A 25,187-nucleotide genomic window follows, 5' to 3' on the forward strand; every position below is an offset into this window, starting at 1 on the left:
TTATTTAAGATTGACCTGTTCATTGAAATAGCCTTTCTCTGGGGCAGAATTTACTCTTATATTAGATATCATAAACTCTGTTATTATTTATACAACGCCAAAATATCTATAAACCTCAAATGTTGATTAGTGAAAGTCTGTAAAGCAAAACTTTCTTATGTGAGTGTTTCAGTTTAGTCAGTTAATTCATCCTTAGCAGTTCATCACTAACATCATTTATTTAACTGAAAAATTGTCACTGCCTCAAAAGAGTTTTTTATGTCTCTCCCTGTTCGTGGTAATGCAACAGAAAGTCATGTCTGCTCTCTTTGTTGTCTTACTTAATAACCTGAAATGACCTGAATAATTTGGAATGTCAGCAATGTTCACAAAACATTTATTTTTTTTATGGATGTGTCAAATTAAAACAAATTAACAGAATACAATTTGTTTTATAAGAGTTTCTAGTTACAACTGACATAAATTTGATTGTGTAAGTGTTTGGGGTTTCTTTTAATGTCTTGTATGAGTTTAGCTTTTAGAAAGCAACAAGCTAGAAAATTCATTTATTACTGCTACCTTCAATGAGAAATTTCATATTTTCGGTGTGTTCTGAAGTACCATCAGAGCTGCAGTTCACGTGTTGCACACACATTTTCTGTGACACTACCAGAATACTATGTAATTGAGTATTTATATACATATAATACTATGTAATTGAGAGCTTCTGGTTCTGAATTAATTTGCTTCCTAAAAAAATAAGCGTGCTGAGCCCTTCTGATTAATGGAGAATCTTTAAAAAATTTGTACAAGTTAGAGCAGTTAAACTACTAGTTTCAACAAATCTAGTATTATTTAAATAAAATTTACTTCCCTAAATGCAGTCAGTGATTTCAATTGCATACTGTGGCCTTAGACTTTATTATTACTTTAAAGGCTTACACAGTGTTGTATGCTTTTGGCCTGGTACTGCAACATTATTTTGCTCAGGGGTGGCAAAAAATCTTCTAGAATTAAGATATTTTAGCATTTTTTGCAGTCCACTTCTAAGCTTTTATTGAATTTTTTTGACATTTTAGGATTTTTTTGAACATAAAGACCAAGAGTCAATGACAGAACTTTAATTGTTGAATTGGGATAGAAAATTCAGTATATCATTACTAGCTCTGAAATTAAAGTAGGGAGAAAAAACAGGTTTTAATATTTAAAAATTCACAAAAGAGAAGAAAATTGTCTGTTTCAGGTGATATGTATTTATATGAAAAATATATGGAACCAATTTGACCTAGGCATTTAAGTGCATTTGGCACTAATAACAAATAACAAATGAGAAGATGAGAGAACTGTTAGGGTGTACTGGGCAATACTGTGGTTTTAATATTTAGTGCAGTTGCAGGGAAATTTTCTCCTTCTTTTCTCCAATAAGAAAAAAATTTACTGTAACCCCTAAATGAAAATTACTCCTGGAATTATTGACTGAGATATAAGGATTAAAGGAATATGTATTATTTACACAGTGAGCAGAAGGGCCATTCCAAAAACTGGATCCAGTGAAAGAAGGTGCACAGTGCAAAACCAGAGACAGTAAGGACAATAGTGAAGTGTTAGGTGATTAGAATATCTGAAAAAAAAGCTAAGTATATTTGAAAAGCTCCTGTAAGACAAAGCAAAATTTTACAGTGGCACTTTAAAAGGCTGTACTCTGCCAAGGACCCGTTTGTTTCCCTAATTTGAAATTAAATGTATTTCACTCAAGATTTTTTGTTCCCTTGTTTTATGAAATTGAATTCTACAGTTTTCAGTTGCAAACTGTATTGTTTTCTAATATTTTTCAAAAAATCTGCAGGGGCTTAAGCAGGGCTCACAGTAAGGGATTTTGCACAGATGTTGGAAAGAGCTTAAAGAGGGAGAAAATGTTTATGACTAATCCTTCATCTATATTTAGACTCTGGCAGAAACACAGGGAGTATTTCATAGAGGACAGACAAGACACAGTGTTTAATAAATCTTCAAAAATAAAATGTACCAAACAAGTCATGTAAATAGTTACTATTAATGGGTATTAATGGGTGTTACAGTGATATGAAGAGACCAACAGACACATAATTTTTTATCAGGAACATCTTGTGTTCTAAGCTCAGGTGAAGGATGATATTCAGCCTTTGATAATGGACCTTTGCATCAGCATCACTCCTATGATTTTGTTTAATCTAGGAACCCATTGGTTAGGGTCCTGTGCTATAAATGAATGTTACCACTAAGAAAATTGGGAGTTTAATCAACCATAGTTGAAGAAAGAGAGAAATAGGGAGTATGTTGATGTTGGTGAACACTAATGACAAGACTGCTGATAAGCTATTTTATTTTTGAATACAGTATTCATTTCGTCTGTCATATTACCCAGTCATATTCTATTTCTTGTACTCCCACTTCTTGTCTACTAACTCTAACTTCTAAAATATCTTTTAAGGACCTGTACTCGTTAATTTTACGGGTTATTTTGTTCAGAAAATGATGCATTTTTATTGTCCTTAAAGTGGTTATAAACAGAAACATTAATTCTACCACAAAATTACTACTGCTAACAGTGATTTTTTTTTTTCAATTTTTATAGTTTTTAATGTAATGCTTTAAGGATAATTGTGGGGTCTTATTCTGAGGTGTTACCTTCTTATAAATATTTGCAAAAGCAAGAATAGGTAAGATTGTTTAAACACAGTCATACATGGACAACAGTTCCTCGTGTTTCTGTTGAATATCCTTCTTAGGACAGTGATTTTTGTAAAAGAGAGAGCAGGTTTTATTTGTATTTCCTCCAGAAGATTTTAGAGTATGGTGTTTTCCTGCGAAACTGAGTGAGGTCCTTGTTTCAAAATCCCTTCTGGCTAGAATAGGGAAAATAGTACTCAGTGCAACTAAAAAGCATTTGCATACGTTTTTGGTGGGTTTAAATTATACCGTTTTCTTTTTTTAGAGCAAACTGTGAGTGTTAAGTATGAAATACTCTAGTTTCATGTGAATTTTCCCTAAAGAGTTCCATAGGAACAAGCAGAATAATATGAAAACACTTAGGACTTTACACAGGAATTGTGAAATACCTTAGTTCTTTAATCTGAGAATCCGTTTTCTCATGTATTTTTTATGTATTTATGTGTGAATAATTCTGAGTGTATAGCAGTGAAAAATGAAGAGGTGAGTGTAACAGAGAGGCAACCAGATTATCTGTGAAAAAGCATTATTTATTTCTATTAGTTTTTTTTTGACTACTGATGTAGCTAAGGTTTCTGTTTGCCTTTCTGCTCTCATACATTGGGACTTTCTTTTCAAGCTATCTAAATTATGAAAATATGAACTCTCGAAAGGAAAAATAACACATATTATACATAAACTTTTGAATAAGTTTTTTAGGGAATCTTCCTTTTGGGAAATAATGATCAGGTTCTTGAGTCTAAAGTTTGCAGTTGTATACAGGTACCTATAAAAATATGTGACAAATTCTAGTCTAAGCTCCTATTTGCTTTGTTTATTTCCAGTAATTCCATCAAGCTAGTGAATCTGTGCTCTATATTTATCAGCACGTGGCTGACAGCAGCTGGGTTCATACATTTGGTAAGTGCATTTGCAAACACTCGCTTGACTTTTTCTGCCGGACCGCGGGCTCCGAGCTGCTTTACTGCTGGCAGCATGCTGCTCTCGGTAGTGCCGTACCCCGTCGGTAAAGTGCAATAAGGGGGCATCCCAGCCCTCCGGAATTACGAGGCATGCCAGCTCCCCGCAGAAAGGGGGCACGCCAGCTCCCCGCAATAAGGATGCACGCCAGCTCCCCGCAATAAGGAGACATGGCAGCTCCCCGCAATAAGGAGACATGCCAGCTCCCCGCGATAAGGGGGCATGCCAGCGATACCTGCAATAAGGAGGCATGCCAGCTCCCCGCAATAAGGAGGCATGCCAGCGATACCCGCAATAAGGGGGCATGCCAGCTCCCCGCAATAAGGAGGCATGCCAGCGATACCCGCAATAAGGGGCCATGCCAGCTCCCCGCAATAAGGGGGCATGCCAGCTCCCCGCAATAAGGGGCCATGCCAGCTCCCCGCAATAAGGGGCCATGCCAGCTCCCCGCAATAAGGAGGCATGCCAGCGATACCCGCAATAAGGGGCCATGCCAGCTCCCCGCAATAAGGGGGCATGCCAGCTCCCCGCAATAAGGGGCCATGCCAGCTCCCCGCAATAAGGGGCCATGCCAGCGATACCCGCAATAAGGGGGCATGCCAGCGATACCCGCAATAAGGGGCCATGCCAGCTCCCCGCAATAAGGGGCCATGCCAGCGATACCCGCAATAAGGGGCCATGCCAGCGATACCCGCAATAAGGAGGCATGCCAGCGATACCCGTAATAAGGGGGCATGCCAGCTCCCCACAATAAGGGGGCATGCCATCTCCCCACAATAAGGGAGCATGCCATCTCCCCGCGATAAGGGGGCACGCCAGCTCCCCGCAATAAGGAGGCATGCCAGCTCCCCGCAATAAGGAGGCATGCCAGCTCCCCGCGATAAGGGGGCATGCCAGCGATACCCGCGATAAGGGGGCATGCCAGCTCCCCGCAATAAGGAGGCATGCCAGCTCCCCGCAATAAGGAGGCATGACAGCTCCCCGCAATAAGGAGGCATGCCAGCTCCCCGCGATAAGGGGGCATGCCAGCGATACCCGCGATAAGGGGGCATGGCAGCTCCCCGCGATACGGAGGCTCGCCCTGCTCTCCGAGGAGGCGGAGCGGGGCTCTGTCCGTCCGTGCCCCGGGGGCGGCAGCGGCGCGGGCGAGCAGCAGGGGGCGGTGTCGGCCCGGGAACGCCCGAATGAGCCGGGCTCGGTGCAGAGCGCTTCCACCGGCTCCGCTGCAAAGCTGCGTCCAGCTGGGCGGGATCGCATTCCAGCTCCTTCTTTTCTTGCGGTATCAGTCCTCTAATGTTCGCCCTTGTAAAGGTGCACAGAGGTTTTGAGTGTTTTAATTTATGGTATATTTCTCATTCACGTAGAAACGTATTTTAACACTCCTCTGGGCAAATGTAGCGTTTCAATCTAAAACAATACTTTTTTTTTCCTAGTTTTTACCAAACAGCACAACACCCCTTAAATACTATGTCAACACCAAGGGAATTCTGTTTCCTAGGATTTGGAATTCTTTTCCTTTGTTTTTCAGCAAAAGCTTTTCTATTCTACTGAAGGAGTACTCAAACTTCAAATTTTTACTATGGAGCAGATTTTAGATGGCACACTCCTTTCCCACTGACAAATTTATAGTTTTGTCTTTACAGTGGCTGGCTTTTTGAAAAAGCAGTAGCATTCCACTAAAGGTGCCAGTAATACCTTCAATAGAAACATAATTTTTAAAAACAAAAACATTGAGGAGTATAATTGCATTAAAACTAAGATTTACTCTGAAAATATTCTGAACACATTTTTATAAATGAACTTACCAAACTACATGAGTAAGTTACATTATTTAGTGGTGCCTGGAAAAGATACTTCCCATAAATGATCTGAGTAGCAAGGCTGTATATACTGGCACAAGAACTGCAGTGCTCTATTTGGCACATGGTCAGGTTCTGTATTTGATGAAAATAAATCACAGGAAAGCATTCAGAGTTTGTATTATATGCCAAAGTATATATCTATATACGCACAAAGGCACATGCATATATGGGTAGAGTTAATTTGGGGTTAATTAGAGTCAGTTGTAATTAATATAATTCATTATATGTTTTCTTGTACATTGTAGGTGGAGAACTCAGGGGATCCATGGGAAAATTTCCAAAATAATCAACCGCTAACATACTGGGAATGTGTTTATTTGCTGATGGTTACAATGTCCACCGTTGGCTATGGAGATGTTTATGCAAAAACAACCCTTGGTCGCCTTTTCATGGTCTTCTTCATCCTTGGGGGATTGGTAAAAATTCTTCTTTATGTTCTTCTTAGTACTCCAGTTACCTTAAAACTTGATCCTCTATATCTCAGTATTGTAATTAAGGGAACAATATCTGGATTATTAAACTAAAATTAATTATAAAACATTTAAATATGTTTAATATGCATTTTTTCCTGTAGATAAATATTTTGGCAGAGCTTGTCAAATTAGTCCAGAATTAGTCCAAAATTAGAATTTTTCAAATCCATTTAAATGATTAATGCATGTGAATACATGAAGTGCCTTAATATTTCAACATAGAATGTTATTTGTAGTCCTCTACTTCTTAGTGACTGGCTGTAGAGCATTAATGGAGATTGCTATTGATATTTAAAGGCACTTTGCGGTTTCAGAGGTCCTACCCACCCTTCTGTGTTCCTTCCCAGAATTCCAACAAACACTGTGGCTTTGGACTGCCTTAAAGAGCAGCTTGCCTGATCCAGATGATGGCAAACCACGCTCCCTTTAATTTCAAACATCCTTTCATGTCATGTAGTACAATTTTAGCTCACAATTTATCACGTATCCTTTTATAACACAAATTTCTCATGTTCTTTGTCCTGTATGTAAACAGCACCCAAGTTACTGTTTGTCTTGCCAATTTTTCCATTTTTTGTCAGTGTTAGTAATATTATTACACTTGTTGCAATGTTCTCTAAACTAGCCAAGTTTATTTTAGTATTTACCCTGTACAAGGTAAATGCTATGTGGGTGACTTGTAATGTATATTGTGCCCATACACACATATGTATATTGTAACCTTACCCTCATCCATTGGTTTCACATATACATACATCTCACAGAGGTGCTATGTATATAACCAAGGTTATGAATGCCATATATTGGACACACACAGATATGTATGAGCATTGCATATATGCATTCTCATCTCTGTTTATTGACATGTGAAGACAAAGATCATGTCAAATGGCAGTAGCTCTTCGAAGTATCCAGCCACAAGGAAGCTGTTTGTTGGACAAAACATGGCAGAATAATTTTTATTTTCTCCTCAAAACCTTTTTTCTATCACATATTATTCCAATCCTTCTAAACCCAAGAACTTTTGGAAAAGTTTTTTGAGGGGGGCTGGGGGGGTGATTTTTTTTGTTTCTTGATGGGGAAATAACCCCTGATTTAATCTTGTTTTTGTCTTTTTAAAATTCTTACAATGGGGGAAAGAGTCTGTATTTGAAACGGAAATGTTACAGTAATGATAATACTTGACTTTGGTTTTTTTGCAGTGGGGCTTGGATAGGTTTTTTCCCCCTTCCCCTCTTCAGGAAGAAATAGACATAACTGTTTTTTGTGGTTAGATACCAGTTTGAAGTAGTTTTGTTCTTGTTTTGTTTTACATGTCCATTTTTCCTCTTTTGACCATTTTCTTTATAAGGTGTGTACCTTCTCTAAGACCAACTTTTACATTGAGCCCTCTTGTTTTGTTTGATAAGAAATTTTTCATTTTTTTTAAATTTTATTTTTAAACAACTGCATAGATCTACTTCTTTTGCATTTTCAGATCTTAAGAATATATATCTTCTGAAAATATTCATCATCCCCCTTTCTTTGGCCTCTCTTTTTAGTCTTTTCTTCTGTCTCCTATCTTCTTCTTAGGCCATGTTTGCCAGCTACGTCCCTGAAATCATAGAGTTAATAGGAAACCGCAAGAAATATGGTGGTTCCTATAGTGCGGTTAGTGGAAGAAAGTAAGTATCCCAAGAGGCTCTGCTGCCTCTGCTGCAGTAGAACACTCTCTGCATGCCATTTTCTTTTTTTTTTTTTTGTGTTTTTGTTTCATGCATGTAGGCAATGTTTGCTCGCTACGTGCCAGAAATTGCTGCTCTCATCCTTAATCGGAAGAAATACGGCGGAACTTTTAACTCAACCCGAGGCAGAAAGTAAGTCCAAAAAGACCAGGTGTGGTTGTGGGACTCTAAAGAGCCCCTGAAGGTGGTAACAGCTGACTCACAGCTTGCAAGGCTGTGTTCCTTGACATCAGATGTTACCACTGGAGAGTTGTCACACTGTAATTAGAGACCTGGGCTGTGCTATGGTACAAGTCACAACGTTTTGTCCCTTCTTCAAGAGAACCTGGATTCCACTCAGAGTACACTGACACAGCTTGTAGGAGGTACTGCTATTACACATGCAGTTAACTTCTGCAGCAAGGGTGAATTGTCACTTCACCATTTTGGGCATCAGAATATCGTGTGGTTTGTCTCTTAACTAAGTGACAATGATAATTGGCATGATTTTCAGACAACTCAGTTCTTCAGAAAACCTTGTTTTACTGGATGCAAAATAGCAGATAATATTTACCAGTTTGTTCGGTTGGACTGACTATGTAGGAAGTCTAAGAGCCCTGTTTCTCAATGTTCAACCAGCAGATTCAGATCTCATACAGCTTTTTCTGACCTTCCATGGATATTGCAAACTCTCATGAGTTTAGAATCTGTGACCAGGGATTTTAAAGCAATTCTCTTCCCTGTATCACATTAGGCATATCTGAAGAACAGCAGGCAGTAACCTTAATATCAAAACAGTATGGTAAAAAACCAAACCTAATATTTTTAACTGGTGGCAAAGGTTAAATTTTATTTATTTAAACATTACCTCATTACATTTCTATTGAAAGCCTGCTTGTTTTTTTGACCAAGTTAAAGCTAGCTCTTTCTGGCATTCCCAGCTCCTGGACATTCTGAGATAAAGCCTTTACTGAGCTAGCTGTCCTTGGCAATGTAGAGAGATACAGCATAATATCACCTTTGGTGTTGCCATCCTTCATTCCATTACATACCATTGTGACATCCACTGGTAGAGTATATTTGCCCTAAAGGTCTAGTCATATAGAGAGTCCTTTTCATATGATATAAATATAGTACTGCAATAAATTTATCTAATGAATTGTCCTTCTTACTTGAAGGAGATAATTTTTGCTTTGTTCCTTTCAAGTCATCACCCATGCAACATTTTGTTGAAGTGGATTATGGATTTATTGCTCCTCTCTGTGTAACAAAAAGACTGTAAATGTCCCACAGAGCTAATTCTAGACCACTTTTTTATCACTGTTTAAATAAATCAAAGTTTTAAAATTAGATGTAACTATACAATTTTTTGTTCAATAACACTCAAGCAATTAGATAGTAAACTTCAATATGTGCATTTATTGAGATACCCTCAAATGTCTTAGGTGAACTGTAAACACTGATGTTGGAAACTTTCATCACTTACCTAGACAAACTAAATGCCTTGATTTATTTCTGGGAACTAGTAGTATTGTTAATTTCCCAAAATATTTATTTGTCACAGAGGCCAGAACAGTTTCATATTTATATTCATACTTGTTTCCTCAAAGAGAAATTTTTCAAACTCAGAACATATCCCTCTGTTTTTAAAGCTCTAAAGGAGTTACAGCAGAGGGGAATATGGTTAAAAACCTGTTTTGCAAACAGGGTTTGTTCGTCCCCTTGTACATTGTCACTAGTACCCAGCATTGCTCAGATGTCTCTAAATTTGGACCTGATCTTCAGTCAGAACCCCACATCATGAAAAGCTCAACTTCAGATTACAGGCTTCTGCTAGCTTTGGGGCGTGCTTAATTTTGTTTTTTTCACTTTTTTTTTGGTCTTTCTTTGTATGCACTGTCTGTTTGTTTTTATCTCACTCTGTCAGTGCTTTCTCTGCTGATCTCTACTGCTCATATAATTTGTTGCTTGAAACTCATCTCTGTCATCAGCATAAAAACTGTTCAATTTACTTTATGCATTGTTTTCTGGTTCAATTATTAATTACTAAGTAGTTTAAAGATTCCTTTGCTCATGTGGGTCTTTCATCAGAGAATCTAAGCTTGAGAACTGCACAGTAAAAAGCCATTAGGACCCCTTGTTTGATGTTGCTTTTGCAGTCAGTAGAACAAGATTGATGAAATGTTATGTTTGGCCAAAATTGAAGTTTTCATTTGGAATTCAGTGTTGAGAGAATGGATTGTCAGAACCAATAAGTTTTCCTTTGCTTGGGATATGGGCATGTGGTAGTAATTAGCAGTATAAGGTCTTTAGTTGAGCAACCAAGCATAGATTCTGGCAGCAAAAATAATGAGAAACTACAGTTGTTCTATTTCTAATGTCAGAAAGTTTCCAGATTAAATACATTTCCAATATGAAAACAGCTGAATTTTGGTGAAAGATATAGTTTCAGCCCTTGAAACAGAAAATGTGTGTACTTTTTAACTCTGTACACAATAGATAAATACATGGAATCTGCTTTGTTACATCTATATATGTGTTTATACATTGTCGTGGTTTAACCCCAGCTAGCAGCGATGCCAGGAAACAGCACAACATGTTGCCTCCTAAACCTAGTGTGTGTAATAACATGATTATTAAACATTTAGGTCAGAAATTAAAACCAGTGTATGATTATGTATGTTGTTTTGAGTTTTACACTAAGTGACTTTAGTAGTACGGAGAGCCTTGCTATGGAATTGTAACTATAAAGGAGCTAGTATATAGGCATAAAAATTATTGATACAAACTTCACTAACTAAAGAAGAGAAATAACAAACACATCAAATTTGAGCTCACATTTCATTTTGCTTTTCAGCCAATAAAGTCCCCAGAGGATCGTAAACTATACAGGATTCATTTTGCATAATAAAGAACCTTATTTTTGTTTTAGATGAGACCCATACATAGAAACTTTGGAAATAAAAGTAGTTTGTAGACAGTTATCACTGGTTAAACTTACTAGATAATAGGTTCATTTAGTTGTGAAAGTCCACAGGGATTTTTTTAGATTTTAAATTGAGTTATAATTTCTGCTTTATAATATTATTGTAAGGAGACTTCTGAGAAACAGGAATGTCTTTATAGTCTTTCATTGAAGTTTCATCTTCAGCTATTAAATGAACAGCAGTGCTTACTGTTGCATTTATACCAAAATACCTATACCAATATATCTATACAAAATTTATTCTGTATTTGCTAATTTACTTCTCAATCGAGATTGTTCTTGTTCCATTTCTGCATTTGTGTGTGCATACAATCAGACTGGATTTTAACTCTGTGAAATATTTTCCAGTTGAAGATATTAATTTATTGTAAATCAGCATGCACAAAGCTCTAGAAAGCATATGGAAAGAACATTTGTAAACTGATGAACTCAGCCTGGATAACTTACTGATTTTTTCAGTCTTTACATTGAATTAATGACTTCTAATTCCATGGACTAAATTATTTTGTCTTTTTTATGCAATCCTGCTATCAAATCCGATGCAAAGTCTTTATGAGGGCAGAAAGCTTTGCATGAGTAGGTGTGGCAGAGAGAGCACTGACCTGGCTGAGCAGGGAGGTTGGGCCAGAGGAGCCACTGTGGTCCCTTCCAACCCGACCCGTTCTGGGCTCTGGATATGTTTATATAAACTGCTTGCTTGGTCAGCATTGTACAGGTTTATGCTAGACTTCAATACAGATTTAAAAGATGTAAAAATAAGTTATCCAGAGGCATTATTGTAGTTAATATGTAAGATTAAAAATGCATTTTAATGAAATCACAGTCCTTTACTGTAAAAGGTATTAGAACCTCCTGTTTCTCTTCTCTCATGATCTGCTCTGTTTCCCAGAGATTTCTACAGATTTCTTAAATTTACAAGCCATAAATTACCAAACCATCAACATATCAACAGGAATAATCATCTGTTAGAAATTCCTTCCAGAAGGAAACATGGGATTCAATAACTGAACTTCACAGAGGAAAATAAAAACTGTAGACAGATAGATATGGTAAACAGAAAGACAAACAGATAATTTAAGTTGACAGGTCATATTGAACTCATTAGACATTTGAATTTCATTACAAATTAGAAAAAAGAAAAGTTTAGGCTTAACCAAAGAAAAGGTCCATTTGCTGCAGTAATGAGAGGCATAGCTCCAAAGAAAGTGACATTAAATTCTTATATTAAATAATTTGATGCAATATGTAAGATATTATTTTTTCAGTGGGATGAGAATGTAATAAGAGAATGTGACATGGATTACATTATGATCCCAGGGGTGTCTCTATTTCCCATCTGCTAGCCATTCTTCTAATCCCACTTTTTCAAATGAAATTTCACTTAGTGATAAAGAAAATCTGATGAGTGTTAAATAGACTGACAGATAGAAGAAATAGGAGAAACTTCTTTTTTTCAATTTTGTGTGCGTATTAAACTATATCCATTCTTTTGAAAGTAAGAAGGGAAATGTGGGAAGTGACATATAAGAACATTATGACTTTAAAATGTGTATTTGAGGTCTCATACCACGTTCCATTCCTACAATAACATCGCTTCTTTTATATTTCCAGTTGAAGTTTTAAAAGTTCCTTTTCTCTGCTTAAACTTTGAAAAAACCCTCTTGGATTTGGCACCAAATAGCAGTAGATGCTGTTCAAATTTTTACCCAAGAAAGACTGAATCTGTTTAATACATCTGCTGATCTACCGTATTCTAAATACTGTACAGTACATGGCATTCCAGGCTGTGTAATGTGAGATGGCAGAAGTGATTAATTGTTCAGCAAGTTTTAGAGACTTCTTGCTTTCACTCAGGTTCTGTTGCAGAAAATTACTCGTGACATTTTGGGATGATTTTTGTGGAAAGAAATGCACTGGCTCTGCTCATGGATGAAATGCTCAAAAATATGAAGATCCTTTCCTAACTCCTGCATTGCTTACAAAGGATTTAATTATTTTTTGACTCATTGAGCACTTAAAAAACATGTAAGATGATTTGAAAACGAGTAATAATGGAGAAAACAATGTATTTAATAGAAACTACTTTCACTTGAATTCAGAAGTAAAAACAGGATGGCTTCTATGTGCGATATCTGCCCCACAAAATGTTACAAAAATGAAATCCAGGATTTGGAGGGATTGGGACAGTCAGTTAAGGTCTGTTTGCAAGTGAGATGCTAATGCTGAGGTGTAGATTGCCCCTGCATTGAACTGTAAGCTTTCTAGTATGGGCTCCCTGTGTGTGCTATTCAGTAGTTTTTTTTCTGCTGTTTATAGTAAACTGCTCACTTTTGTCTTCTGGTGATAGACATGTGTTGTGCCTAAATGCTGTGGTATTTTTCATAAAAGCAGAAATACTCTAAAAAATATTGCCATTCATACTGAATGAAAGGATGAATATTCATTTTAAACTGTAGTGGAAGTCCCTACTAATCCAGACCCTAGAAGAAACAAATCACTGTACTTTCATTTTATTATGGCTGTTTTGGAGGTGTGCATCAGAGAAAGAATATTAACTTTTAAATTAGTTTATAGAGAAACATTGCAAAATTCCTTAGGTCGTGATCATAAAAATGCAAGATAAATTCATCTAGCTGTAGCTGAGCAAAGTTTAAATAAAGCAGGCCAGAGTGAGTCATGTAGGATAGCATGCCATTGCAAACAGACTTGGATGAAAGCTCTAATGTGGAGTTTAAACAAAGAAGTGTGCTATTTATCCTGGATTAAAGGAGCTGAAATGCACTCTTGTATTGGTCACAAAGTGACTTAATATTTGTATCAGATGAAATTTCAAATGCCTGACATTAACAATTTCCTGTTTGTGTTAATCTGATGTAGGATCCAGTAGGGTTCCAGTGATCTGTACTGTGCTCCACATACTGAATGGAGCTTTTTGAGAGCTTCCTGGTATTACCTGATCCCTTTTTCTTTATTCATTAATTAAGGGAGAATCCAAAGGCATGGAAGCTGGTGGAAAGAACAGATATTTTCTGTCAGAATTAAGCACAGCAGCTGCACAAATACACTCTAGTTCCTAAATAGCTACAGTTGAAGCTATCAGGTCCAATTTACAGAAATTAAAGGTACCTGAGATATGTTTTCACCTACTTCAATTACATATCCTCTGACAGTATGGCCTTATGCTTGTACACTCTTAATAATGACATATTTTAGTTTCTGCAACACTTCCTAGTAACTACAAGGCTTTTTTTATTTTTAATCCTTCAGGAATAAAGAGAATAATAAAAATCCACTTTTGGACAAACAGTTGCAGGAGAAAAAAATGTTCAACTTGCTTGACAGTCAGTTTGCTATGTCCTTTAATATATTCTGCTTGTCTCCTTTTAACTAGGAGATTTATAGAGCCTGATGGGAGAATCAAATTGAGAAATTAGCTTACAGTTTAATTATTTTTCTACTGTACTCGTTGGTTTCGTAAGAGGTCATTAGAGGAACATCATGTTTGGGCTCAAGTCTTCTGTGAAAAAGAAAGGGAAACACTTTAGATTGTGGCTGCAGAGCACTTACTACTCTAACAGAGTTAATCTGAGAGGGCAGTTTATGCTGAAATAAGAGAAAGACACAAAAACACACACGAAATTTTGAGCTGAATTATCAGAATCCTGAGTAATCTTTGGTAAATCGTGAAAAGCACAACCATCTAGAAATGTACTGTAAACTGGTACGTTTCAGAATGCATATCACTAATAGATAAACAAGCAGACCACATATACAGTCTCTATTGACATTTTTTGACTTTTTTTTTAGTAAGAAAACATGACTGACATCCATCATTTCTTTGAGCAAAACCTGTTGGACTTAACAAGCTGCAGCCTGCTGTTGGTATATAAAGAGTTTAGATGGTCAGTAAACAAAGGAATGAGCAGAATGCTAAGCAGAAATACCATGAAAAGATCAAAGCATATGTATTTGATATAAATATCATAATTTTATAGAGGCATCTAGAGCAATATGCACCCCATTTCCTTTAGTTACTTGACAAGTGAACACCAAGTATTCAACTGAATACTGAACAGAATTTTGTATTTATTACTGTTGATTTATTAAAACAGACCAGTTGGAGTGAGTCTTTTCAGGTTCTTTTTACTTATTCCAGTAAAATGGATGTTTCTTGCAAAATAAACAGGCAAAAGATTTGCCTTTTATATTGTGTCCTGTGAAGGAAGAACCATGCAAAGATCCTTTTTAAAGAATCCCATTCAGAGCAGATCTGTTTTCATTTACAGTGCTATTTACATGGTTTAAATGTATGTTCTCAATTATCTCAAGCCAAAAATCTTGATGTTTTAACTTTTGCTCATTTCATTGTGTTCCTTATGAAACGGTTTGTCTCCGTAGTAGCTTTGCATCTTCTGTCTCCATTTTTGTTTACTTTATAAGAAGCTGGAGGGTTTTTAGTAAATGGATCATTATGTCAATACTAGGGTGGGAAAAATTAGTTACTATAGAGAATTCCAATTATGTAGAATCACAGATCAAATCAACTGTGTACATCTGTGCCAGTTCTTCATATTTGAAATATTTTCATATTTTTTCATATTTCTCAAATTCATTTTGATAATGCTAAATATATATGGGAGAGGATGGATTAGCCTATCTTTGTTGATAGAATATGGCTCCTGATAAGCTTTTGATTCTTTGTAAAAGTTTTATTTTGCAGCCTCACAATCATACAGTATGGATTCCCACTGGTATATTAAACCAGTTTCATATCTGATATGTGTACCAATGACAACTACTACTTAACAAAAATCTTAGTCCTCCTAAATACCTATCATTAATAAAAATGTCTAAACTCTTAAATCATGTTTTTCAGTATGGCAAGGGAATTTATACATTTTGTTTATAAAGAGTAAAAAAAAAGAAATAATAATAATTTACTAGTTCTGAGGTTTTTCAGAAAGAAAAGCTTAATGCAGAAGTTAGATATTTCTCTTGACCAAATGAACTTAATTCTGTGTCTTTCTACTAACCAACTCTTTTGCAGGAAACAAAAGACATCCACTATGTTGGCTTTACTTTCTCAATGCATGAAAAAAATGTGTTTAAAAAAACTAAAAAGTGAATACAATGGTTACTAAAACAAACAGAGGAAGTTATAAATCTTCAAATCATATACAGGACAGATTGGAACATTATAAGTTCCAATATAAACTCTTCAAGTTTTCTTAAATAATATACCTAAAAACTCTCTATGGGCAAGGAAATCTGTTTTCAATTTCTTTTACTTCTAAGCAAAAATATGACTTACGTTAAAGGAGGATTTTTTTGATGGGAGTTTTCAACCAAAAATTAATGCAAGTATCTTATCAGAAAATATTCTTTGAAATCCGGGAGGTTTTGTTGCAGTCACTGTTCAGGACACTGCCCCATCTCTATAAGAATAGCAAAGAAGAGAAGAATAGATTGTGTCCACCTCCAAATCAGAGTATAAAAGGAAACCACAGTGCAGATGCCTTTTAACACTCCAAAAACAATTAGTCTTGATACCCAAATGCAAGAGTTTTTGGCAGCCAAATGTTTTCTTTTCCCTGGAGCAGATTGCTGTGAGTCCCTACTCAGTGAGTGTCATAACAGGATTGTACCAAATGCATCTGCTTGTAGCAGGAACTTTTTGTAGCAAATACCCTCTGGAGGTATCTGAGGGCATGAATTACCTTGTAATCTTTTGGTACTCTGATTGATAATTTCTTCTGCTATACAATATTTTGAGTTGCACAGCCATACTTTTAAAATGTGGACTCTAATGACAGAGAAGAACCCGTATTAAGTGAAATCAGCCAGGGAAGTATTAAATTTTCTCCATAGGAATGCAGTGTATCAGGAGAGCATTCAGTAAGAGACCCAGCTAAAGCTAAAAGCACTGGATCTCTACAAAGAACCTCCCCTACAATCAGGAATTATTTCTGCTATCAAAAGCTGTAAGCTATCCAGATGGAAAGTTCAATTTCTTAATTAGTAACAGTTGGAGACATTTGAAGAAAATAATACCCGTAGTTTAAAACCAGTCATCTTGGAAAACATGCACAGACAGTATAAGGAATACAAATTATTATTTTTAGCTGCTATTTATAATTTCCCTGGGAGTTGGTGAGTTTTTGATGCTATATGGGTTTATTGCCAGGAGAAGTCTGGCATACCACCAGACAGAAAGAACTTGCCTGTATGTTAGTGTAATGTAGTGTACCAAACAGTCTGTTCAGAGTTCACATCAAGTAAACTACTAAGGTTTTAAATATCTCTTCAGAATCTGAAGCTTCCTGAGGTTTTCCATTGCTGCTTGATGTGTAACCATGCACTAAGCCATACCTGTACACCTCTGGCAGCTTGGACAAGTGACCATCAGGGAAGCAGGGGCAGAGTCCTGGTGGGGGCAGTGTAGGTGTGGTTCTCCCCTGTACCCAGCATACTGCAAACCCTGCCAAGCTGCACAGCTTCCAGAGGAACCTCCAGAGCATCCCTTGGCCAAAGGAGAAAGCCTGACCTGATATATTTTATGTCTTGTTTTCTGATACTGTGCTTACCATCTCATAAAATGGAAAAGCTTTAACTTCCTGTTTTTGTGGTTTTTGCATTTGCAGTCCAAGGACATTTATTGCAGCTAAAACTTATGTTAAAAAAAAAAAAAAGCAAAGCAGAAACTATGAATAGCAAGTTTAGCAATAAACATTCATGTATCGAGTCCTATGTTAAATACAAACTAGTGTGGCCAGAGTCTCTTGTCAACTTCTATTTCTTGCCTGTTAAATCAAGTGAAACAATTGAAATTTTAGATTGTTGCTATTTCTAAAATTGCATTTGAGTCCTGGTGATGTCTAAGTACTCATGTAAAAGGAGTTATCATATTTCAAAATAAATGTTTAACACACTCTGCTCTGCCAAAAAAGTGATAATAGTAAACAATGACTTTTTGTTGTAAAGTACTCTCCTTCTAGGATTTAGGGTAGGATAAAGATTTCTTGCCACTTATGGCCTGTAATTGGAAAGCTTTGCACTACCTTCCTTGGCATAAAAGTTTGCTTCAACTATAGAAAAATATTGAATCATTTTAGGGAGATTTACTGTCGTAACCCAAAAATTTAAAGGGTAAATCGCATTAGAGGAGTTAAAAATATTGAGTAAGATGTGTAAAATGAGGAAATATGACTTTGAAAGGGACTGGTTAATACAGTGCATAAACATATATATAACTGATCCTACTTATTGTTAAATGTGTTATACAACCTGGGCAAATGGCTTTACAGGTGATAGTGTGTACATGGATGTATTTGCAGTTGCAAAAAAACCTTTTGTAATTTGTATTTTTCTTCTCTGACATCGTGGAATAGGATCTAGAGAAACATCAAGAAGAGACTAATGCTCTTTTTTCTCAATAAGTTATCATTTCCATCTGTGCTTGCTTGCTTGTTTTAGCTTCTTTGCAAGATTAACTCTGATTTTTCTGTAACAGGCACATAGTTGTCTGTGGTCACATAACACTTGAAAGTGTGTCGAACTTCCTGAAGGACTTCCTGCACAAGGATAGGGATGATGTCAATGTAGAAATCGTCTTTCTGCATAAGTGAGTAATCTTTCAACATTGGTCTTATCATTAACTTATTAGGTTAAGCTGGGAAGACAGAGAATATTTAAAGTACCAAATAACCATAAGATTAATATTTGCATTTATGTTTATTAAAAATATGTCTTGAGAAAAGGGTTTTTTTTCATGCATTTTCCATAACCCTGTACTAAGCATATTTGTTTCAAGCAGACAGACTTCAGACCCAGTTCCGTTGTCTGTGAGCTACATAGCTAAATGCATAGCTGAAGTGGGGATCAGGTTATGAAATAAAAAATATTGAAATGGAAATAAATACATCCAAGATTGTTTTAGTGGTAAATATTCCTAGGGAAACTGCCAAAATACTGATAGTTATATCAGTAAAACTAATGAAAAACACTGTATGTTGTACAAACTTATGGTATTTGAAAACACCTTTTCACCCTGGATCTCTATAGGAAAGTGCTTATTTTAAAGTCCAGAGTATTTATAGAATGAAAAATGTAGGTGCAGATTCAGTTTTAATATAACAGATACTCTACACATGTATTGACAATAGAAACTAAATTCTTGTCGTGGTGATAATCAGTACTGCTCTTTATTCCATTAATATACACATACCAACACACACATAGTATCTTGCCTCTTTCTTATGTGGAATTTGGAAAGGTGTCTTAATGAGGTTGATGTTTCTTTCATGCTCTATATGATGTGTAAGTTAATAATAATTTAATAACTATTACACTGCCAAATAGCCATGCCTGGGAGGAACTGCTTGAAAAAGCCACATGATAGGAGACAGGATCTTTTCTGTTCTGTAATGGCGTCTGTTTAGAAGAGTTCCAACTTATAAATGTTCTTTTTTTTGCATTCAACAATGCATTCTGCACTTGTTGTCAAAGAAAATGATTAAAATGTTAAGGATATAATTTGTGAGTGAAAGCTCAAAACTATGCATCAGCAGTATGTCCACAATTTTTCATCTAGTCCTTTCAATTTGAACTAGAGATGACATCCTCAAGTAACTACCTTATTTTATTTTATTTCCTCTCCATGTAACAACAAGTGACTGTGAGAGGAAATCGAGGATCAAGTTTTCCACAGTGAAAATGTGTGGTGATAGGAATCAGGAAACTGCACATTCACATGAAATGAGTTTAGCACCTTGCTGCTTGTTTGTGCCTGTAGCTATTAAATTCCTTCTGTTTTAATGAGTGGCACTAGGAAAATATTTACAAGGTTGGTGCCACGTTATGTAATTGACTGTAATCAATTTAATTTTTCTTTTGTTTCTGGCAAAATAAAATGAGGCAGAAAGTCATGGCATCATTATGTTTGTTTTAATTGTAGCTCAGAGAGGCCTCAGGGTCCCTGTCTGGTTTCTTTTTCTGATTTTTAGAGATCTTGCATTGAGTTGTTCTATTCAACACAGCCAGCTGTTGTGGGAATGGTAGGGACATGCAGAGGATGATTGTGGTACTATATAATTTCTGGGTAGAATGCTGGGGGAGAGGATGTTTTCAAATGCTTGCACCCATATTTCTGGATTCACATCCCTTGGAAATGTACACGCAGTGAACGTGGAGAGTGAACAGGGTAGGCCAGGAGCACTGCAGATACAAGTAAGGCAGTGAAAGCAATTTAGTGTTCATCTTTTAAGTAAGGCACGCTGTTTCCATGCCACAGAAAAAGCATCAGCAGAAGTCTGAATATCTAAAATAAATAAATAGGTGGGTTTGTAAATGCGGGAATGGAGCAGTTATGGAAATTGACCTCTCATTTGCACTTGTGTTTTCTTCTTCTTTCCACTGCAGTATCTCCCCTAACCTTGAGCTGGAAGCTCTTTTTAAACGACACTTCACTCAGGTGGAATTTTATCAGGGTTCAGTCCTTAATCCCCATGACCTGGCGAGAGTGAAGGTAACAGCTCTGTTGTTCTGTTCTGCTAACTGACCTTTTTCTAAGTACTCCTTGCATTATTTGGGAAAAAAAACCAGAGACTAAAGCCCTTCTTCATGTAACCCCAAAAGAATGTTTTTCCATTTCTATTATCTTAAGTATCTATACTGGTAAACCTTTTTTCCCCATATCTTTAGATCTTCAAAGCTACAGCAACAGTGACTTAAGATACATTGTCTGCCATTCCATTGAACACTTTATGAATTTTTCATTGATGTTTCATTCAAAAGTGTATTTTACATTAATATTTGATATAGCAAGATATTGTCTTACAGTAATTGCTTAAAGTGCTGTTGTCTTAACTTCTCAGAGCAATTTAAAAATATTTTTTCACCCTCCAAACCCTTTTTCTGTTGTCTAGAATCCAGAAAGAAAAATGCAAGTTAAGATTTTTGGTAGATAAAGTTAGATAGTTTTACTTATTTAGATATTTATTTTCTAGAATTTCTTATTTAGATATTTATTTTCTAGAATTTCTAGAATTAAAGAAAAATCAGGTTGTCAGATACATCATTAACTTTTTCATTTCTTTTTCTTTTTTTCCCAATGGAATGTAGCTGGCTACTTAAGTCAAGAATATTTTATTAGTACTATGTAATTTACACTTTCTGGAATACTAATCATGTCTTTTGTCCATTTTGACTGCAGAAATAGCTTAAGATTTTTGTAGGCTACTGCACACTGTTTCAGTTCATCAGAGCATGTCCTAATTATGATCATAAAATCATGTGTTCTTATTTTGTGTTCTGTATCCCACCCTTCATTGTGTTGATATTTGGTTGTATACACTGGTAAATACTTTTGTCATCTGCTTTGAGTTCTGTAAAGCTCAGGTTTGTGTGAATCTAGAGCTGTGAATAGATCAGTTGTCCTCCTCTTGCTTTCTAAATCCAGTGCTCAGATTCTAAATCAGTTCAGCCACCTCTTCCTGTCTTGAATAAGAAGGTACTTAAATTCCCAAACAAAGCTGCAGGGACTTGTGGGAGCGCTGTACTGGTGCCACAGGAACTTCTGATGGATTTAAAAGTCTAAATTCCAGTATCTGGTTACAAAAGATTAACATTACCACCTTTGTGGCTCAGCTGATACAGAGTAAGAGTTGTCAGTGTAACTGCTGACCTGCTCTGGCCATCATAAGCAAGTTTCAAGAAATTATCTGTGTGCACGAGAATGGTCATAATCACTGTCATGAACTCATATTAGCCTAGAAACGTTTTTGATTAGCAATATTGAGAACTGGCACTCACACTCATGCAGCCAGTGCTGGATTCCCTGAGAGTTATGAGAAAGGAAGAGCTGGAAAGAGATGTTGCTTTATATGTTTCCTTTTTCTTTGGTGTCTCAGATAGAGTCAGCAGATGCGTGCCTAATCCTTGCCAATAAATACTGCGCTGACCCAGATGCTGAAGATGCCTCCAATATTATGAGGTAAACTCTGCAGTTTTTAATACCTTTTTGGTCCTTAACTCTGATTAGCTAATTTTATATCTTATCTGTTGCACTCAAAGAACACTGTAGGATTTTTTTTTTTTTTGAGGACAAAATAAAAGAGCCTCACCAAAGTTCAGAGGTGATGAGAATACCTTAAATTCCTACCTCCACTGTTTCATTTGTCTGCTTTAGTGTGTCAGAAGAGACACTTGGAGCAGAGGCTTTGACACTCTTAGTCACTTTGCAGGAGCTAGGGTTTGAGTACTTCTAGCTGAACACAGAGAGGAAGGGAATGCAGTCAGGTTGTTGCAACAATACACGCATGAGTGCATGCACTGCAGGGGCTGTGTCAGTGATGGGGCAGAAGCACCTTCAGTGCTTCATTCCTGCTGCTCTGTGGTGGAGCTGCTCCTGCAAGTAGTGCACTGCTCAGGGGATAGCAAAGATACAGGGCACTTTCTCCTGTCCCCATCCTGGTTTTTTATGCTGATGACCAATCATTGCTTGTTTTGATTGACAAGGCATTTACAGCATTAGGGATCATCAGATCTCCTCCTGCTTTCCTTCTTGTAGCCTCTGAAGGGAGGAGTCAGTAGATGGCAGCTAGAGTTACAACAAACCTAAGCCATTCCATTTTTTGTTTTGTTCATACAATCCTAGTTTTAATGAGACCAGTCTCCTTTTTAAAATTAAAATCTCAGTCAGTGATTGATTAAAAGTTCTCTAGTATTGTTCTCTAGATTTTACTGGCTTGTCAGATGTTTGCATGCTGTGTATTGGAGGAAGGGGAGAAATAAAAAAATGATCTTCTGGGAAAACTACCACTGTGTGCAAGAGATGTAGCTATCTGAGAAAGACACAAGGCTAAAATACACCTAGTTTCATTTTAGAAACATGGTTTGAGTTGCAATACAAGAAACTTTGTTTTGACGTTGATGGCATAAATACATTAAAAATATTCCAGTCACAGATTGATGCATTCTTAGTAGATTTAATACATTTAATGTAATAAAATGCAAAAATTTTTAATGTGAGTGTGGAATTCTCTTGTGTTTTGTCACAATTTAATTTTTAAAAGTTGAATGTTTAATTGAACAATTTAGCAAGAAATGGAAAACTAGAAGAAAGATTTGTAAAAAGAATGCAATTTTTTTATGTTTCCTGTTCTAGCTTTGATATGCTTAAAAGCACAAGCCAGACCAGTAGTTTACAAGATACATTCTACAAAACACCAATGAAAACATTTATGGCATTCAGTCTTATGAAACTAATGATTCCATAATAAGTCAGATATTTTTTTCATTGTTTCATCTTCTTTTTCTACCTTTAGGTTTTAAATACAGGACTTTTTTTTTTTTTGGTTGTTCATCTCCTTAATTTTGCTCAATTATTTTTTTATAATACAAAATCAATCCATGCATTTCTCAAACAATTTTCTTTCGAGCCACTTAAAATCTATACACGGTTGAGTATATTTTGGATTCATTAAGTAACTTAGAATGTGGAAAATGTGCAGATTATGAAAGTAGCCCCATGTTTTATAGATTCTGCATTCAGTTATCAGTTTTATATTGGTCTTTGGATTAATCCATCAAAATCAATAAATTTGCCTGTGTAACACAAGATCATTATTCAAGCTATTTAGATATGATGGGTATCTACCAGCTATAAAGAAATAAAACGTGATGGGGTAGAAATTAATTTTTTCAGGCATTTATCATTGGGAACTTGCTCAAGTATGTTGATTCAAAGGCACGAAGATAGTCCCTGAGGATGAGAAGGATGTAACAGTTCCAACTACATTATTTTCCTAATGGAATGAGTATCTGAATAGTGCTGCTAAAACAAGTCTCTTTTTCTGCAAACTCCATAAGGGCAAACTGTTCAACTGAATATTTCCTGAGGCTTATTGCTCTCTGGCACTAGCCACTAATTTTTACCTCAGTTTGACTATGTGTAAATATTTCAAAGGTCTGACATCAATCAGTTTGCTTTACAGGCAGATGAATAAGGGGGTGCAGTTTTAATTGTGGGACTTCACAGCATGATAAAATAGAGGTATTTGGATGCATTATCCAAATAACCTATCAATTAAAAGTTATTTTAATAGGTTTTTCCTTTTCTTTTTAGAGTTATTTCCATAAAGAATTATCATCCGAAGATAAGAATTATCACTCAGATGTTGCAGTACCACAATAAGGTAACGTGATGGCCAGTATTTCTTCTCAGAGTTTTTTGCTGCATTGCATTCACTCAAACATAATTTTTCTAGTCTCAGTAACAGCAAGCATTTTCTTTTCAAACTAAAACATCTTAATAAACCTTGTCATTTAATCCAGTTACAAAGTGTTTTAGTTTTATTTATATTTGCAAGGGACTTTATAAAAATCTTGACATTTATGAGTTGCCTAGGATCCAATTCTCAAAGCTAGTGTCCATAGTTGTTACTGATTCCAGATGACCTTTCACCACTTCAGTTCTCTAAATTCTGCTCTTATTGTCTTACTGGAGGTTATTGTCTTTTTTTTTTGTTCCAGCTTGACCGTGTAGACCTGAAATTGCCAAGCAGTAGGTACAAAATAGATAAATCTGTGGTTTTTAATATAAAACATAGCCCAGTTGTGAGATTTGGTACTAAGAATATTGTCAAGTTCAAAATGATAAATCCACTTTGGAAAGAAATTTGAAAAACATTTTTATGGTAAATTTGTGACCCTTAAACACAATGAAGTCAATTTATTCAATCCTGAGATGAGGAAGTCCATAAACTGATGACTAACAGGGTTAGGAAGGATATATCAGGTAACACAGTACTCATGTGTGGCCTGCTTCTTTTATTAGCTCTGAAAGAATCACTCACTGCCCAGTGTTTGAGAAAAAGCATGACTGGGTAAACCTTCATTTGATGAAATACACAATAAATCTGGCACTAGGAAGGTTTGATAACAACTCCTTATACCTGTAACCCGTTGCTAGACCAAGAGCAACTACTGTTGCTTGTTATGTGCTCTTCCTTCATGTTATGGAAGAAGCCTGTCTTTTTATAGAATAAGAACAAGGAGTTTCTCTGCTTTAAACAGTCACAGAGGGGAAGTTTTGTTTTTTAAATACTGCACTTTGTTTGCTATTCCAATGGTTATGTCTTCAAGAACAGCTTTTATCAAAATGCTGAACTGTGGAATTAACTTAGGAAGGGGAACAAGGAGGAAGGACTCTGTGCTTCCTTGTATCTACACAAACATACAAGTTTCATGTCAGATAAAATCCAACAGTTATACCTGTAACTGAACAATATTTGTACTTATCTAAGTTTGCAGTTTCAGTACAGCAGGTGTGTCTTGCTCAGTTATTTTCTTCATTCTGTCCTTGTAAATAGCATTCTTAGAAACAAAGGGTTGGTTTTTCACTGTCAAAAAGGGGTTGGTTTTTCACAAGTTCTTCAAGGTGGAAGAAATGAAATAGAAAAGACAGAAGATGTTGTATACATTTTAAAATTCCAGTATCCTTTAAAGGTTGCAGCCT

At 36.1% G+C, this 25,187-nt stretch overlaps 1 protein-coding gene across 26 annotated transcripts in view; it reads left to right on the top strand.

The window, feature by feature from the left end:
* Positions 1-25,187, top strand: part of KCNMA1 (potassium calcium-activated channel subfamily M alpha 1) — a 415,833-nt gene that overhangs the window by 257,385 nt on the left and 133,261 nt on the right. For all 26 annotated transcript variants that reach the window (XM_071438814.1, XM_071438813.1, XM_071438807.1 and 23 more), the window contains 7 exons: positions 3,513-3,588; positions 5,756-5,926; positions 7,556-7,647; positions 18,183-18,293; positions 20,090-20,195; positions 21,580-21,662; positions 23,796-23,865. In XM_071438814.1, the coding sequence (XP_071294915.1) occupies positions 3,513-3,588; positions 5,756-5,926; positions 7,556-7,647; positions 18,183-18,293; positions 20,090-20,195; positions 21,580-21,662; positions 23,796-23,865 (709 nt within the window). The remainder of the gene's footprint in view (positions 1-3,512; positions 3,589-5,755; positions 5,927-7,555; positions 7,648-18,182; positions 18,294-20,089; positions 20,196-21,579; positions 21,663-23,795; positions 23,866-25,187) is intronic.

This window comes from Agelaius tricolor, unplaced genomic scaffold (genome assembly GCF_023055355.1).
Source record: "Agelaius tricolor isolate 1412-34295 unplaced genomic scaffold, bAgeTri1.0.p SCAF_13, whole genome shotgun sequence".
NCBI classification, from domain to species: domain Eukaryota; kingdom Metazoa; phylum Chordata; class Aves; order Passeriformes; family Icteridae; genus Agelaius; species Agelaius tricolor.